Source organism: Protopterus annectens, chromosome 12.part0, assembly GCF_019279795.1.
Source record: "Protopterus annectens isolate FY-2018-M chromosome 12.part0, PAN1.0, whole genome shotgun sequence".
Taxonomy (NCBI): Eukaryota; Metazoa; Chordata; order Ceratodontiformes; family Protopteridae; genus Protopterus; species Protopterus annectens.
The window spans coordinates 1,281,643,507-1,281,662,666 of NC_056746.1; the positions used below are offsets into that span (position 1 = coordinate 1,281,643,507).

The 19,160-nt window shown below is 40.2% G+C and overlaps 1 protein-coding gene across 2 annotated transcripts in view; it reads left to right on the top strand.

The window, feature by feature from the left end:
• Positions 1-19,160, top strand: part of LOC122817132 (bactericidal permeability-increasing protein-like) — a 286,884-nt gene that overhangs the window by 233,190 nt on the left and 34,534 nt on the right. For both annotated transcript variants that reach the window (XM_044090323.1, XM_044090324.1), the window contains exons 13-14: positions 5,384-5,426; positions 5,974-6,175. In XM_044090323.1, the coding sequence (XP_043946258.1) occupies positions 5,384-5,426; positions 5,974-6,175 (245 nt within the window). The remainder of the gene's footprint in view (positions 1-5,383; positions 5,427-5,973; positions 6,176-19,160) is intronic.

Genomic DNA, 19,160 nt, shown 5'->3' on the forward strand with positions numbered 1-19,160 from the left:
TATACACTGTAGGATCAGACTGTAGCTGACATGAGCAGAGGAGAGTGTATACACTGTAGGATCAGACTGTAGCTACCATGGACAGAGGAGAGTGTATACACTGAAGGATCAGAATGTAGCTGTCATGAGCAGAGGAGAGTGTATACACTGCAGGATCAAACTGTTGCTGTCATGAGCAGAGGAGAGCGTATACACTGTAGGATCAGACTGTAGCTGCCATGAGCAGAGGAGAGTATACACACTGTAGGATCAGACTGTACTTGTCATGAGCTAAAGAGAGTGTATACACTGTAGGATCAGACTGTAGCTACCATGAGCAGAGGAGAGGGTATACACAGTAGGATCAGACTGCTGCTGTCATGAGCAAGGAGACTGTATACACTGTAGGATCAAACAGTAGCTGTCGTATCCAGAGGAAAGTGTATTCACTGTAGGATCAGACTGTTGCTGTCATGAGCAGCGGAGAGTGTATACACTGCAGGATCAGACTGTAGCTGTCATAAGCAGAAGAGAGTGCATATACTGTAAGATAAGACCATAGTGGTCGAGGGCACGGGAGAGTGTATACACTGTAAGATAAGACTGTAGCTATCATGAGCAGCGGAGAGTGCATACACTGTAGGATCAGACTGAAGCTATCATGAGCAGAAGAGAGTGTATACACTGCAGGATCAGACTGTAGCTGTCAAGAGCAGAGGAGAGTGTATACACAGTAGGTTCAGACAGTAGCTGTCATGAGCAAGGAGAGTGTATACACTGTAGGATCAGATTGTAGCTATCATGAGCAGCGGAGAGTGTATACACTGTAAGATCAGACTGAAGCTTTCATGACCAGAGGAGAGTGTATACACTGTAGGATCAGACTGTAGCTGTCAAGAGCAGAGCAGAGTGTATACACGGTAGGATCAGACTGTAGCTGTCAAGAGCACAGTAGAGTGGTTACACTGCAGGCTCAGACTGTAGCTTTCATGAGCAGAGGAGAGTGCATATACTGTAGGATCAGACTGTAGATGTCATGAGCAGAGGAGAGTGTATACACTGTAGGATCAGACTGTAGCTGTCACAAGCAGAGGAGAGTGCATACACTGTATGATCAGACTGTGGCTTCATGAGCAGAGGAGAGTGTACACACCGTAGGATCAGACTGTAGCTTTCATGAGCAGAGGAGAGTGTATACACTGTAGGATCAGACTGTAGCTGTCAAGAGCAGAGGAGAGTGTATACACAGTAGGTTCAGACTGTAGCTGTCATGAGCAAGGAGAGTGTATACACTGTAGGATCAGATTGTAGCTATCATGAGCAGCGGAGAGTGTATACACTGTAAGATCAGACTGAAGCTTTCATGACCAGAGGAGAGTGTATACACTGTAGGATCAGACTGTAGCTGTCAAGAGCAGAGCAGAGTGTATACACGGTAGGATCAGACTGTAGCTGTCATGAGCAGAGGAGAGGGTATACACTGTAGGATCAGATTGTAGCTGTCATGAGCAGAGCAGAGTGTATACACTATAGGATCAGACTGTAGCTGTCATGAGCAGAGGGGAGTGTATACACTGTAGGATCAGACTGTAGCTGTCAAGAGCAGAGGAGAGTGTATACACAGTAGGATCAGACTGTAGCTGTCATGAACAAAGGAGAGTGTATACACTGTAGGATCAGACTGTAGCTCTCATGAGCAGAGGAGTGTATACTCTGTAAGATCAGACTGTAGCTTTCGTGAGCAGAGGAGAGTGTATACACTGTAGGATCAGACTATAACTGTCAAGAGCAGTGCAAAGTGTATACACAGTAGGATCAGACTGTAGCTGTCATGAGCAGAGTTGAGGGTATACACTGTAGGATCAGACTGTAGATGTCATGAGCAGAGCAGAGTGTATACACTGTAGGAGCAGACTGTAGCTGTCGTGAGCAGAGGAGAGTGTATACAATGTAAGATCAGATGCAGCTGTGATGAGCAGAGGAGAGTGTATACACTGTAGTATCAGACTCTAGCTGTCATGAGCATAGGAGAGTGTATACACTGTAGGATCAGACTGTAGCTACCATGGCAGAGGAGAGTGTATACACTGTAGGATCAGAATTTAGCTGTCATGAGCAGAGGAGACTGTATACACTGTAGGATCATACTGTAGCTGTCATGAGCAGATGAGAGTGTATACACTGTCGGATCAGACTGTAGCTGTCATGAGCAGAGGAGAGTGTATACACTGTCGGATCAGACTGTAGCAATCATGAGCAGAGGAGACTGTTTACACTATAGGATCAAACTGTAGCTGTCATGAGCAGAGGAGAGTGTATACACTGAAGGATCAGACTGCAGCTATCCTGAGCAGAGGACAGCGTATACACTGTAAGATCAGAATATAGCTGTCATGAGCAGAGGAGAGTGTATACACTGTCGGATCAGACTGTAGCTGTCATGAGCAGAGGAGAGGCTATACACTGCAGGATGAGACTGCAGCTGTCATGAGCTGAGGAGAGTGTATTCCCTGAAGGATCAGACTGTAGCTGTCATATAGAGGAGAGTGTATGCACTGTAGGATCGTACTGCAGCTGTCATAAGCAAAGTAGAGTGTATACACTGTAGGATCAGACAGTAGCTGTCATGAGCAGAGGAGAGTGTATACACTGTAGGATCAGACTGTAGCTTTCATGAGTAGAGGATAATGTATACACTGTAGGATCAGACTGTAGCTGTCCTGAGCAGAGGAGAGTGTATACATGGTAGGATCAGACTGTATCTGTCATGAGCCAAGGACAGCGTATACACTATAGGATCAGACTGTAGCTGTCAAAGAAGAGGAGAGTGTATACACTGTAGGATCAGACTGTATCTGTCATGAGCAGAGGAGAGTGTATTCACTTTAGGATCAGACTGTAGCTGTCATATGCAGAGGAGAGTGTATACACTCTAAGATCAGACTGTAGCTGACATGAGCAGTGGAGAGTTTATACACTGTAGGATCAGACTGTAGCTGTCATGAGCAGAGGACAGTGCATACACTGTAGGATCAAACTGTAGCTGTCATGAGCAAAGGAGAGTGTATACACTGTAGGAACAGACAGTAGCAGTCATGAGCAGAGGAGAGTATATACACTGTAGGATCAGACTGTACCTGTCATGAGCAGAGGAGAGTATATACACTGTAGGATCAGACTGTAGCTGTCATGCACAGAGGAGAGTGTATACATTGTAGGATCAGACTATAGCTGTCATGAGCAGAGGAGAGTATATACACTGTAGGATCAGATTGTTGCTGTCATGAGCACAGGAAAGTGTATAAACTGTAGGATCACACTGTACCTGTCATGAGCAGAGGAGAGTATATACATGCTAGGATCAGACTGTACTGGTCATAAGCAGAGGAGAGTGTATACACTGTAGGATCAGACTGTTGCTGTCATGAGCAGGGGATCGTGTATACACTGTAGGATCAGTCTGTAGCTGTCATGAGCAGAGGAGAGTGTATACACTGCAGGATCAGACTGTAGCTACCATGGACAGAGGAAAGTTTATACACTGAAGGATCAGAATGTAGCTGTCATGAGCAGAGGAGAGTGTATACACTGTAGGATCAAACTGTTGCTGTCATGAGCAGAGGAGAGTGTATACACTGTAGGATCAGACTGTAGCTGCCATGAGCAGAGGAGAGTATACACACTGTAGGATCAGACTATACCTGTCATGAGCTAAAGAGAGTGTATACACTGTAGGATCAGACTGTAGCTGCCATGAGCAGAGGAGAGTGTATACATAGTAGGATCAGACTGCTGCTGTAATGAGCAGAGGAGACTGTATACACTGTAGGATCAAATTGTAGCTGTCGTATCCAGAGGAAAGTGTATACACAGTAGGATCAGACTGTTGCTGTCATGAGCAGAGGAGAGTGTATACACTGCAGGATAAGACTGTAGCTGTCGTAAGCAGAAGAGAGTGAATATACTGCAGGATAAGACCACAGTGGTCGAGGGCATGGGAGAGTGTATACACTGTAAGATAAGACTGTAGCTATCATGAGCAGCGGAGAGTGCATACACTGCAGGATCAGACTGTAGCTGTCAAGAGCACAGTAGAGTGGTTACACTGTAGGCTCAGACTGTAGCTTTCATGAGCAGAGGAGAGTGCATACACTGTAAGATCAGACTGTAGATGTCATGAGTTGAGGAGAGTGTATACACTGTAGGATCAGACTGTAGCTGTCACAAGCAGAGGAGAGTGCATACACTGTAGGATCAGACTGTGGCTGTCATACAGAGGAGAGTGTATACACTGTAGGATCAGACTGTTGCTGTCATGAGCAGAGGAGAGTGTATACACTGTAGGCTCAGACTGTACCTGTCATGAGAAGAGTAGAGTGTTTACACTGTATTATCAGACTGTAGCTGTCATGAGCTGAGGAAAGTGTAAATATTGTAGGATCAGACTGTAGCTGTCAGGAGCAGAATAGAATGTATACACTGTAAGATCAGACTGTATCTGTCATGAGCAGAGGAAAGTGCATACACTGTAGGATCATACTGTAGCTGTGATGAGCAGAGGAGAGTGTATACACTGTCGGATCAATCAGTAGTTGACATGAGCAGAGGAGAGTGTATACACTGTAGGATCAGGCTTTTCCTGTCATGAGCACAGGAGGGTATATACATTGTAGGAGCAGACTGTAGCTGTCATGCACAGAGGAGAGTGTATACACTGTAGGATCCGACTGTAGCTATCATGGCAGAGGAGAGTGTATACACTGTAGGATCAGAATTTAGCTGTCATGAGCAGAGGAGACTGTATAAACTGTAGGATCAGACTGTCGCTGTCATGAGCAGATGACAGTGTATACACTGTCGGATCAGACTACAGCTGTCATGAGCAGAGGAGACTGTATACACTGTAGGATCAAACTGTAGCAATCATGAGCAGAGGAGACTGTTTACACTATAGGATCAGACTGTAGCTGTCATGAGCATAGGAGAGTGTATATACTGAAGGATCAGACTGCACCTATCCTGAGCAGATGACAGCGTAAACACTGTAAGATCAGAATGTAGCTGTCATGAGCAGAGGAGAGTGTATACACTGTCGGATCAGACTGTAGCTGTCATGTGCAGAGGAGAGGGTATACACTGTAGGATCAGACTGTAGCTGCCATAAACAGGAGAGTGTATACACTGTAGGATAAACCTTTAGTCTTAGCAGTTCATGGCTACACAACAACAAATAGCACATCAGCCCTGATAAAGATCAAACTATCCTGGGGGCAGGTAGTCTGAAAGAAGGGCAAATATTAGTTAAGGAGAGAAAGAAGAAATAATCAATAACTGTAAATAGTGGTATACATTTTTTAAAGCTGATAGATGCATTACTTTCTAATTTTTTATTCTTTTATTTCAGCTTCCATTTTATCCTGACTAATATATTTATTGGGTCTTATCAGGTAAGCATTTTTTTTTCTTTTCTGATGTTTATTGCTGGCATTAGTATATGATTTATGGATGGTTAAGGTTAAGTGTATTACTGAAGTATATTGGAAACATTACAGGAAAAACTAGAAAGGCAACAGTAATGATAAATACAGGAGAGTTACATGAAGAAATATGAATTTTCAAGCAGGACTAATGTAGCATATCTCTACCAAGACTACAAGGATATTTCTAGTTTTTTTATCTCAGTCATTCAGAATAATTCCTGATGTGGTCAGTGCTACAGCATGATGATTGCTTAGTATATACAGAAAGCCTTTAATCTTGCCTAGTATATTACTTTAAATTTCACAGATACTAGTAATGGTTATGGCATGCAACCTCATTTACTGCTTTCCATTTTATGTAAGCATTACAGAGAAACTGTAGCTTAAATATGTAGTCTGCCTTTGATTCAACATGAGATGACTTAGGAATGTGGAATTTTAGTAGCTGTCAATGAATAACATGTATTTAAAATAACAAGTACAAACTAAACCTAAATCCATTCTAAAAATTTAGTGCAACAGAGTACTCTGGGAAATGAATCCAGCCAATCAGGAAGTGAGTTACTGTACCCCGGAGGGTAAAAGTCATACCAAACCAGTAAATGAACAAATTAAGCTCACCTCGCTGTGCAAACAAATATCAGATCGTCATCTTGCAGCTGTGAAAATGATAATGAGCCAAGCATCAGATGCAATTATAATCCCAACGATAAATGGTAAGCAATATCAAAATACGTTCCCCTTATTTTATACACCATCTTAGATTTAGAACTATAGAACAGTAATAAAGAAGAAACCCTCCTGTTTGGTTTCACTAAAATGAGTAAAAGATTCATTTTATCTAACATTTCTGTTTGAATCAAGAGGTATGTGATAGTTTTTCTGAATGCACAAGTTATATTTTTGTGTACTTTTTAAATATTTGTAGAATTCAAGCTAAAAATGATGTGCTACAGCAGATCTTTTCCTTTAAGCGACTAGTATGTGCAGTCGTGCAGTCTATACAGATTATGGTCTGCCAATATTTAGCTTTCTATAGTCCTTAAAACTAACTTTTGTTTCCCCCATTTGAACATCACGGCAAATGGCAATCCAAATGCTTGGAAATAAGTACAGAGGAGCAGGCATTTGCTAGGAAGAAAGTATAACCATATTATGTAATTGGATGCCAGGTATCAAAACAGCTGACTTGCAATGTTTTGTATTTGCTGCGGACGTTTGTAACAACTTATTTGGAACAGCCAAACCTCAGGATATGTCATCTAAGGAAAGGCAGGCTTCAAATCTCAAATCCTGTGATTTATTTGTGTCTGGTATATTGTAAACTGTACAGTAGTATTTTCCCTGATATACTTAACTGGGGTTTGCAAATCCAGATATTCTAATAAAATACTGCTACAAGAGATAAGATCAATCATTGGTACAAAGTATGCTGTCCAACCATATTCTGAAATGGCTAAATTCAGGAATCATCTTCTGCTACCTGCCTCCTATTAATAAAAAGGTTTGTTGATCTCTATACCTTTTATTTAGTTTATAGTCAGTCCTTATTACCTAGCTTCCTGATGCCTCCGCTTAACAGCATACAATTTATCCTCCATTTAACCACGACTTCTAAGTTCTCACGTCCATAAACACACCAAATGATGAAACTAAACCATCTCAGATTAATAGCTCTATCTGAGCATAACTTTTTCTCTTATAAACATGGGCTCATACGCTCATAAGTTCTTACTACGCTCACATTCAAGGAAACCATTGAAAATTTAAGCCATGTTACCTTTGATAAGTGGAAGGTTAAACAGAAACCCATTCAGTAGATTGTTATCTCCCCTGTGATCACCCATTCAGTCATCCAGACCTTTTAAACCCTTGGAGGGTGTAGTCTGGTTGAGTATGTAAGGGAAACTTAATCCAGAAATGGGGCATATTTGGGTTAGGTACCTGTCATGCTAGCTGGCAATTTAATGTGATGGTGTAGGTTTAGGTCTCTCAAGCAGTTGTCTGTTTTAACACTGGTTTTATTTAGGCAAAGGAGTTCAGTGAATATGGGGCTTATTCATAGCAGAGAAGGCTAACAAAAGATCATTCCTCAGGAATCTATATTAGAACAAGGAGATGAACAAGGGGGGTTTTAGTCTATTAGAGTTGCTGATGATACTATGACCTGAAATATTGTTGGTTAACAAAATGTTTTGTGTGCTTAAAGAGGTAAATGTGGAAGATGGCATTGTATTTAGTGATGGGCCTAATGAAGGATGACTAATGGGGTCTATAACTCTTTGCACCTTGAAGAGATACCTAGAAGATTTTATTTTAGTTATTTATTTTATTTTATATTTGTTGACCGGGATAAATTATAAGTATTCAAGTTCCTGATGACCTGACCTCATTTAAGTGGCTTGTTGTATACAAGGCATTTAGTGGTGATGTTAGTGCTATCAAAGTTAACTATACTGCATTTTATGGCACTGAAGGTTAACCTATGATTAACACAGCAAGCAATAGTGTGATCTAGCCATTGATGGAGAATTTGTATATATAAGAATGGGATTTGATAGCTGTACCCTCTCCCAGTTTATTATTGTCACCAGACTTGGTTAATTAACTACATTCCCTTGGCATTACCTTTCATATCAGAGTAGATGCTAAAGAGGACTGGGCCCAAGGCAGAGCCATGTGAAACACTGCTGGTGACATTTTACTGGGTAGAACAAATGCCCCCAACCATAATTGTATGAGTTCTTTCAGAGAGATAATTAGTTTTTCAATGACGTATGTAAGGATTACTGTTGAGTTGTGAGAGTCTCTCAATAATCCTAGCATGTGGGATAGTGCCAAAGGTCTTAGTTAGGAGTTTATGCCTTTTATCAATGGACAGGGCATGATTTGCCTTTTACAATTGAACTGGTATATGTATTCAATTATCTATGTTATCCTTTACTACTTCACTTATAAGTCCCACGGCCGTGCAAATAATGCTAGTTAAATGAATAGGCCTGTTATTCCAAGCATCAGTAGAGGGACCACCCCTGTACAGGTACATCAACAGCCATTCTTTACACCTTGAAGGTGTAACTGTTGATAACACTGAAGATGAGACCATACTGAAGGGGTTCATATAGGCTGGACATGGTGCTTCTCATAAGACATCTACCATGTGGTTCAGGTTCTTAGGTGTAGGATTTATGTGATTACATCATGGGCAGAAATATTGCTTGCAGTAAAAGCAAAACCAGTAGTTTAAACAAAAATAAAAATAAAAAAGGAAGAGGGCTTTTTCATGGATGAAAGACATCTGTACCAGCTGCAACCCCATAACTCTACATATACTAACTCCAAGGACACTCAAGTGAATGTTTCCTTAGCTATCAGGTTCATCAACCTTGCAGTTAGTATTGCAACAAACTGCAGAGCTACTGCAAATTAAAATGCCTGGTTTGGTTTAAAGGCTTGTGAATAATGTACTCAACTTAAATGAGCTACATGCTATGCTTCATGCATACATATTTAAGCTACATGTTATGTTACACCCATTGAGGTTCATGCTATGTAGAATAAATATCTATGTGTGTAACATACCATAGGAATTTATACTACTTGTTATGTTATCTATGCTACATGCTGTGTTAGACACATACATATTAAAACAACATGCTGTTAGGCATATACATATTTAAGCTAAATTATATTACACATATGCATATTTGTATAACATGCTATGTTACACACACAAATTTAAGCTACAAGCTACTTTACACACATACATATTTATGGTACATGCTATGTTACACACACATACAGATTTAAGTCACATGTTATATTACATACATACAAATTTGTTCTACATGCTGTGTTGCACACATACATATTTATACTACATGAAATGTTATAGACATACATATTTAAGCTGCATGCTATGTTACACACGTATACTCTGTCTAGTCTGACTGAGTACTGAAGCTGCATGAGTCATCATCTATTTTCAACACCAGTTACCCTTAACTGATTACAAATATTATATGTCTTTTTATTTTAGGTGGTCTCACTCATGAGGTTCTCTGTTAAGTCAGGCCTAGACCTTACTTTTAGAATTTCACAACTGTTCACAGACATCCCCTCACGTTGTCATTACTTCATCAAGGGTGATGACAGTGTTTTCCTTCAGTTTGTACTGTGAAGTGCAGGACTTCTGCCCACAGATACCCATACTGCCCATCCACAGAGAGCCATGCTGCCCATCCACAGAGAGCCATGGTCCCCATCCACAGAGAGTCATGATGCCCATCCACAGATATCCATGCTGTCCATCCACAGAGAGCTATGCTGTCCATCCACAGAGAACCATGATGCCCATCCACAGAGTATCCAGGATGCCCATCCACAGTGAATCATGATGCCCATCCACAGAGAGCCATGATGCCCATCCACAGATATCCATGATGCCCAGCCACAGATATCCATGCTGTCCATCCACAAAGAACCATGTTGCCCATTCACAGAGATCCATGATGCCTAACCACAGATATACATGCTGTCCACCCACAAAGAACCATGCTGCCCATCTTCAGAGAGCCATGCTGTCCATCCACAGAGAATCATGATTCCCATCCACAGTGAATCATGATGCCCATCCACAGAAAGCCATGATGTCCATCCACAGATATCCATGCTGTCCATCCACAAAGAACCATGCTGCCCATTCACAGAGAGCCACAATGCCTAACCACAGATATCCATGCTGTCCACCCACAAAGAACCATGCTGCCCATCTTCAGAGAGCCATGCTGTCCATCCACAGAGAATCATGATGCCCATCCACAGAGAACCATGATGCCCATCCAAAGAGAGCCATGATGCCCATCCACAGATATTCATGCTGCCCATCCACAGAAAACAATGCTGCCCATCCACAGATATCCATGCTGTCCATCCACAAAGAACCATGTAGCTCATCCAGAGAGAGCCATGATGCTCATCTACAAATATCCATGCTGCCCATCCACAAATATCCATGCTGCCCACCCACAGAGAACCATGCTGCCCATCTGCAGAGAGCCATGCTGTCCATCCACAGAGAGACATGATGCCCATCCACAGAGAACCATGATGCCCATCCACAGAGAGCCATGATGTCTATCTACAGATATCCATGCTGTCCATCCACAGAGAACCATGCTGTCCATCCAAGGATTTGACTCAGACAAATGATTGGTGCTAGAGCCATGGCCTAAAACTAAATGCAAAGGAATGCATAATCATAACCTTTGGGAAGTCAAATACCCATGCAATACATGTATATATATATATATATATATATATATATATATATATATATACATATATATACATATATATACATATATATATATATATATATATATATATATATATATATATATATATATATATATATATATATATATATATATATATATATATATATATATATATATATATATACACATATATATATATATATATATATATATATATATATATATATATATATACATGTATTGCATGGGTATTTGTCTGAGTCATATCCTTTTGAAGGATATCTACATCATTGGGGGATTCAAGTCATTGCTCCCAGCTTGCAATCATCAGCAAATTTTGTTAGCTAAACGCCTTCCATATTAGTCTTGACTTTGGAGAAGTATATTCCAAACAGGAGAGGTCCCAGCAATGAACCCTGTGGCACACCACTAGCAACTGCACCTCTTGCTGGATCTGGATTCTCCCACTCTAACAACATGTGCTCTTTCAGTGAGCCATTGGGCTGTCCATCTGGTGACATACGGATTTATGCCCAGTTTTTTGAGTTTATCTATTATACTCGAGTGTGGAATTGTGTCACATGCCTTAGCCTGGTCAAGGTAGGCAGTATGAACTGTTTTACCCTCATCCATGGCCCTAGTGACATTCTCAAAGAAGTCCACCAGATTGAGCATGCATGAGCTCCCATTGACAAAGTTGAACTGGGTTGGGTCCAGTGTTTGGAAGTTTCCTATGCCATCATTTATCAGGTCCATGATTATTCTTTCCATGGCCTTGTATATAAGGCTAGTCCAACTTATGGGTCTGTAATTTCCTGGGTCTGTTGATGATCCCCCATTATGCAGCGGGAATGACTGTTGCTGTCCTCCACTCTACAGGGACAAAGCTAGTCTGGAGGCTGTGGTTAAACAGAGATCCTAGTGGGCCTGATAGGTCCTGAATCAAGCTATTTAAGCGGCATCCTGGGGGTATTGTTGAGACCCATCAAAGCCATGTTTTTAGCTTAGAAAGTGCGGTGTTGACCTGTTCTTTGATGATAACGTTTAGATGAATGGTGGAGGGTATTTCTTCAATGGTAACTGAAGGTGATGGGGACGCGAAATTTGAGCTGAATTTATCGTCCAGCAGATTTGCTATATATTCTGGCTGAGCATAGGAGATGCCATCTACAACTAATTCCACATATTGTTGGCTGTTATCCTTAAGACTGCGGACATAACTGAAAAATGACTTCTGGTTATCCTTCGCTTCTGGGGTTATTTTGATTTTGAAGATGTGACTATTTCCCCTGATTTGCTTGTTTAGACTAATGAGGGAGTTTTTGCCTTGTTCTGCACATTCTTTATTACTTTTAGACAGGATTTTCTTTCTTTTGTTGTACAACCTATTTATACCAAGAGGTAGCTCACTCTGTACCCCCAATGTGTGTAGAGGAAACATTTATATGTATATACAAATATATACACAATTGCACAACACTGGAAAAAGTAAAAATATCACAAGACAGCAAACAGCTCTAACATGGGCAAGGAAGTAATTTCTAAGATTTAGCAGATGGAGGACACAAAGGAAACAGTTGTTACTTTATAGATCAGTAATCTGAAGGAATGGCTGAACTAATTTAGCTGATTTCCAACAAGTTTTGAAGATGGGACTTCTTTGTTTTTGCAAGCTCAGTTTGAACAGCAAGTCTTTACCACCACCTCATAAAATGGTTCATTCAGACGCAGATTAATGTGTTTCACTGACTTGTACTTCCCTAACTTGAATGTAGTACCAGCTATTACTTGTATATCACAAAGTGGCTGTGGCAGATATAGCTCTCCACTACACCATTTATTTTATATAATTAATTCTTATTCATAAAGAAACAAAAAATGTGCACTATGTTAAATGCATTAAGTAACCTGCACTGCAGGAGATGGATCCATTGGTGAAGAAATGTGCATTATGTTAAATGCATTAAGTAACCGGCACTGCAGGAGATGGATCCATTGGTGAAGAAATGTGCATTATGTTAAATGCATTAAGTAACCGGCACTGCAGGAGATGGATCCATTGGTGAAGAAATGTGCATTATGTTAAATGCATTAAGTAACCGGCACTGCAGGAGATGGATCCATTGGTGAAGAAATGTGCATTATGTTAAATGCATTAAGTAACCTGCACTGCAGGAGATGGATCCATTGGTGAAGAAATGTGCATTATGTTAAATGCATTAAGTAACCGCCACTGCAGGAGATGGATCCATTGGTGAAGAAATGTGCATTATGTTAAATGCATTAAGTAACCTGCACTGCAGGAGATGGATCCATTGGTGAAGAAATGTGCATTATGTTAAATGCATTAAGTAACCGGCACTGCAGGAGATGGATCCATTGGTGAAGAAATGTGCATTATGTTAAATGCATTAAGTAACCTGCACTGCAGGAGATGGATCCATTGGTGAAGAAATGTGCATTATGTTAAATGCATTAAGTAACCGGCACTGCAGGAGATGGATCCATTGGTGAAGAAATGTGCATTATGTTAAATGCATTAAGTAACCTGCACTGCAGGAGATGGATCCATTGGTGAAGAAATGTGCATTATGTTAAATGCATTAAGTAACCGGCACTGCAGGAGATGGATCCATTGGTGAAGAAATGTGCATTATGTTAAATGCATTAAGTAACCGGCACTGCAGGAGATGGATCCATTGGTGAAGAAATGTGCATTATGTTAAATGCATTAAGTAACCGGCACTGCAGGAGATGGATCCATTGGTGAAGAAATGTGCATTATGTTAAATGCATTAAGTAACCGGCACTGCAGGACATGGATCCATTGGTGAAGAAATGTGCATTATGTTAAATGCATTAAGTAACCGGCACTGCAGGACATGGATCCATTGGTGAAGATCTGCTGATAACACTAAGGAGTTTCAACAGGTCTTTATTATCAACGAACCTTTGAACAATTATCCAAGCAATTATTTTTAGCTACATACCAATTTTAGCATGAAGGTATACTACAGTTCTACGTACATATTTTAATGTTTATTTGACCAACACATTCTTTATAGGTTTCTTTTACAAGTTTCTGTTTCCTTTATACATAATTCGTTTCATTTACTTCGTGTGGATTCTGATGTAGACCAGGCACTGTACTGCCTTTTGTTTGTATTAACTTCCGAATGTTCTCCTTTCTGCATCCTTATGAAGGTGGTATCTCCAGCACTGTATGCAGGGGGTGAGGTCCCATTTAATGATTGTCTCAACGGGTAGCATCTTTTCTTCTAGTCATTTTTTTTTTTCATTTTTTTATATAAGTGCTTGTTATCCTAAACAGAGTATCTAAAATACAGCAAAAGGTGAACAGTTAAAATATATTCAGAACAAAAGTACACAGTTAAAACAGTATTCTCCTGCAAGAATAGAATCAGATCAGTTATGTCAAACTACAGATAGGTATGTAAGGGACTTCCAGAATCTGGCATGGAAAATGAAACGTTATCTTAGAAAAGGAAATTGATTGTGCGTGATAAGTGCCAGTTAATTAAAGGAAGGCGAACCTAAGTTTTCTGAATGAGTGCTAGGAATAGGGAGCAGTGCATCTCCTGATTATCTTAATGATCTGAGAGCACATTGCAGGACAAGCTCCTTCAACTAGACAGGACAAATAACAGTATGTGTTCAAAGAAACCACTAGGATCTTTACATTTGCTTGCTTACATTAAAGCTTTGTGAATTCGGATCTACTATTTTTGGTCAAGTACAATATGCTTGTGCAGTACTACCTTAAGCTGAATGCTTGGTTCCTGTTTCGACCATGTGTACACTTGCCCACTGTATTCAAGTTAGAGCACAGTGGCGCTACACCAGAGATGTACATGGCTCACCTAGTGCCCGCTGCTAGTTCCTCAGGTAGTGTCACACACCTTTATAGAAAGCCGATTGGTAATTTATCAGCTTCCTACAACTCCAAGACCCTCCCCCCACTCAGCAAAGACAAAAAAAAAAAAAAAAAACTTTTCTTTTACTGTAGAATTTCAATTGATATTTTGTAACAATTGGCTTCTGTAGTAGCAGCACAAAAAGGACTTACTGTAGAAAGCCAACTTGTGCTTTGGTACCAAGTGGCTTCCCACAGATGCATGCTCTTCCCAACTGTCAGCTCTAATTAAAGACCAACAAAAAATATGAAGTGTAAACTGAACTGCCTTTTTGTACTAGCATTTTGGTTCTGAATGTGAAGCAAAATATTCAATAATGCAGCCAGTCAGTAAGTAACTCTTGATCGCTCCCTGTAATACTTTATGTCTGAGGCAGCTGCCCCTTCAGCCCACCCTTTCTTTGGCATTGAGTTATAGACGTATGCTGGCAGAAAGAGAAGATTGTTCCATGCAAGACTTACCAGGTGGAGTTAAATGTTTCTTTGTAAACTGGCGTTTATATGGAGCTGTCGTGCAGAAGGGACCTGTATTCAAGAACAAACTGAGTTACTTAGCAGATTACAGCCACATTTCTGGGTGTGAATGATTTCAAAACTTTGGGGACTAAGCAATTCCACTGGACTTTATGCCATTAAATCTTAGCCATCACGTGGCTCGATCTTGCTCATTCCTTATTTGCTCACCTTGTGTTCTACCCTCTGCTTACCTGTTTGCATCCCCATTTCACCTCTGCCCTATGCTCTTATACCCAGCCTATAATATGGTCAAAAAATGACTAAATACAACACAAACACATGCCAACAAAATAGCTCATAAAAAACACATCTTTTTGTGGTCATACATTGCGCAACAGGTCACAGACGGCAATGTTGATACACATGCATAACCAACGAGACACGGTACTTCTTGTCTGCTGACTGAAATGACACTTTTGACAGCTGTCGTGCAAATAAGCTAAGCGTCACTGTGCATCATCATGCAAATCTGAAATAACATAATGCTAATACCTTTGTTCTTGCTGATTCAATGGCTTTTAATGATTTATACTGTGGCAATGCATTTGTTGGAATTTCTAATCCACTGGGGTTGTATGCTGTTTTACAGTGATCAGTTTGCCATATAAAATGTGTTACATTTTCCTAACATGTATTTTCTGACCCCTTTGAGTCTAATTTCTTCTTTAGCTCACCTTGCTCGTGTACTGGTAACACAGCGTATCACTAGGAAAGGCATGGGGTTAGTTCCTTTGAGGCCTTACTTTCAGTCTGCTGAGGTGCTACTTTTCCTTGTAAATGTGTTTTATCACCTTTGTAAGTCTGACTGCTTCACTGACTCATACCTCTCAACTGTCCAGATTTTCACAGAATTTCCAGATTTTTGCCTTATAGTTTTGGTCTGTTCCTCACAAAAGTTGTGGTTTCTGCATTTTTTTCTGGCAAATTAGTGAGGACTGAATTCACTAAATAATACCAGCCATTTGAGTTTCAGATTCATATACTTCATAAAATGTATGGTAATGCAAGACCTTTTATTCTTTAAAATAAAAATAAAAGTAAAATTAAAATAAAATATCAACCTTATAAAAACTTTTTAATAACTTTAATTTTACTTTTATTTTTATTTTAAAGTTTTATAAACCTTTAGGCTCTTTATTAGTTAATTAAGAGATGCATAGTATAAATATGGGTGTGTTGCTCGTTCTTGTATACACCTGAAGAAGCCAGTTGGTGAAAGCGCTTGTTTTTTGGAAGAGACCTGCAGCCTGCCTCTGTTCATTTACATCGTTAGTATTTAAAATTTGTCCCTGTTTATGGGGCTTTGTCCACCTATTGTTTTTGGCTTTGTCCAGATTCTTGTGCTAAGAGGTTGAGAGCTATGTCTGCCCTTGTTAGGGAACTGGCGATATACCAATAAGTGGACAGAAGTGATGGGGTGACCCCCCGAGGGTATCATATTTTCTTTCTTTAATGACGTTCACATTATAGTACAGGCCCACTGCTCACACGCTGATGTTGTCAGGACTGGTGCAGGTCGATGAATCATCATGTTACTTTACTAGATCCCACCTTTCATATCATTCAAGTATTGTCATTCCCCCTTCCCCCTTGTGTTTTGCAGCCTTGCTTTGGTGGGCAGCCCCCTTTGCAATCTTCTGTCTCCGTAGTTTTTGTTGCTGCACTAAGACCTCTGCTCCAGCCTTCACCATCCATGACATTTTGCCTTGCTTGAAACATTTCTTTGCATTTATATTGCTGTGCATTACATCAGCATTATCAAAGTCATTTTCTCATCTGGGTATGTGGATTCTCAATGACTACCAGAAGTGCTAATGCACAATTCAATACTTACCTCAGCTACTCATACTTAAATTTAGCCATGAGGTACTCTAACACAGTCTGGCTGCAGGTCTTTGATGCACCTGTGATGAGGAGCTGCTCATCACACACAATGACCGACCGGGCCACGTGCACAGATAATAATCATCAAAGTTCTTCACGTATGTTAGCTTGCCTTGGCCTCGATCACGGATGCAGTGTTTCCAAATGCCAGGGAGATTTCAACTAACCTAGTGAATTTGTTCCTGTGAATAACAAACCTATCTTGATGTTTCAGGAAATTTGTTTAGATGTCATCAAAATGTTTGCTGTGAATTCAGATTGCAAATACCATCAGATCCTAGTAAACTGGACTTTAACACAATAAATATATTATGCATGGATTTAAGGGACATGGTACGATAGTGTTACACTAGTGGAATATAACCAAGTCTTGATAAACTTCTTAAATATTTCTCTTTCCCACCCTACAACTACTTCTATAATACATTTGGTAAATTGTTCATTGGCTAAGTCAAATACTACTTCTATGTATAAAACCACTAAGAAAAACTATGTTAACTTCATTATTAAATGCATTTTAACACCATCTGTATTTCACACTAAATATATTCGTATGCTTTGATGCAAGGTGTTTCTCTGCTTTACTGCTGTATAATGTTTGTAAAGAATTGTTTTGTTTCTGAAGACCTATAACCCCAGGAAGAAACTACAAAGAAGGTCTGTATGAGTCAGTATTTTATCTTGGTCAAGACACTAAACTAAGAATCCCAGCATACTATAAGTAATATTAAGGATATTTTCCTTGCTAGGCAAGGCCAGTGTGCAAAGAAAAGACTAACAACCAGCTCAAAAAGAAGCAAAACATTGCTATGGACAAAGCAGGCAGGTGATGTGATCTTATAAAAAGGGGAACCTTTGATTGACAGTTGTATATTCCTCCAGATGAGGCTGCGAACAGTGAAATAGGCTGACTAATATTAACAAAAATGTTCATTGTCATCACAGAGTGTGGTTTAATTTGTGGTTTATGGTTTCTGTTCAAAAGATGTGTACATCTGCAAAGAGCTAGTCTGGTGAGACTATGTCAAACTCTTAATTAACTAGCTCCTTACTGGACCTTATGCTGTTTGGGGGGGAGGGGGCTACCCATCTCCACCTTAAAGTCCACCATTATCCTACTCTAGTCCACAAAGGAGCCACCATTTTGTCATTACTGTCCCAGCATTACTCATTAGTGGTCTTATAAGGAATCACAACTTCCACCTTACTGTCCAAAACTTCATAACTATGTCCGCCACTATCTGTATAATGGTAAGGATCATTCCACCACTATCTGTATAGTAGTAAGGGTCATTCCACCACTATCTGTATAGTGGTAAGGGTCATGCCACCATTATCTGTATAGTGCTAAGGGTCATGTCAAGAATGTTATCTTTACGTTTTTTTATTCTTGTCTTTTGTTAAAAACAAATGTGTCTACTTCAACATAGCACATTTCTTTGTAACATGAAGATGGCACAGTTATGTTTACTACTAGAAGAGTAAGGATTCAGCATCACAGCTCTTCTGTCTGCTACTTCTGGGAAACACTGCATGCCATATTCTGGCTCCTGCACCTTTTAGCCCATGTTTTCATTGCATCTTCATTGCTAATGCCTTACCATCTGTATGAACTGCATGCATCTGACACATTATTTACGCTCCTGGCACTGTGCCTCATTACCTCTGCACCCCCCTCCTTCCCTTCCTACACCTCTGGTACCTCTAATACCTCCATTCTACGTAACAATCTACATGCATTACATTCTAATGGGGGCACTTTAGTGTGTTACTCCAGGCCATCAATCAGCAATTAATCACCATCTCTAGCTGGGGTGTTAGAACTCTCTGAAATATAATTCACTAACATCCATCATGTCCCTGTAGATACCTATTACATTTTGGCTTTGCTGTCCACTTCATTTGTTCATTCACTGAATCCCTTTTTCTGTTTTTTCTAGACCCATGCGCATATGACAATAGTACATTCTCTGACAAGGCAGCCAAGATTCCTATATACTACACGATTCCAGATCCTGCGTCTGCACCTCCAGATGTAAGCTTGCCAGGTCATTTGTCCTCATATACATGATGATGTGGGATCTGTTC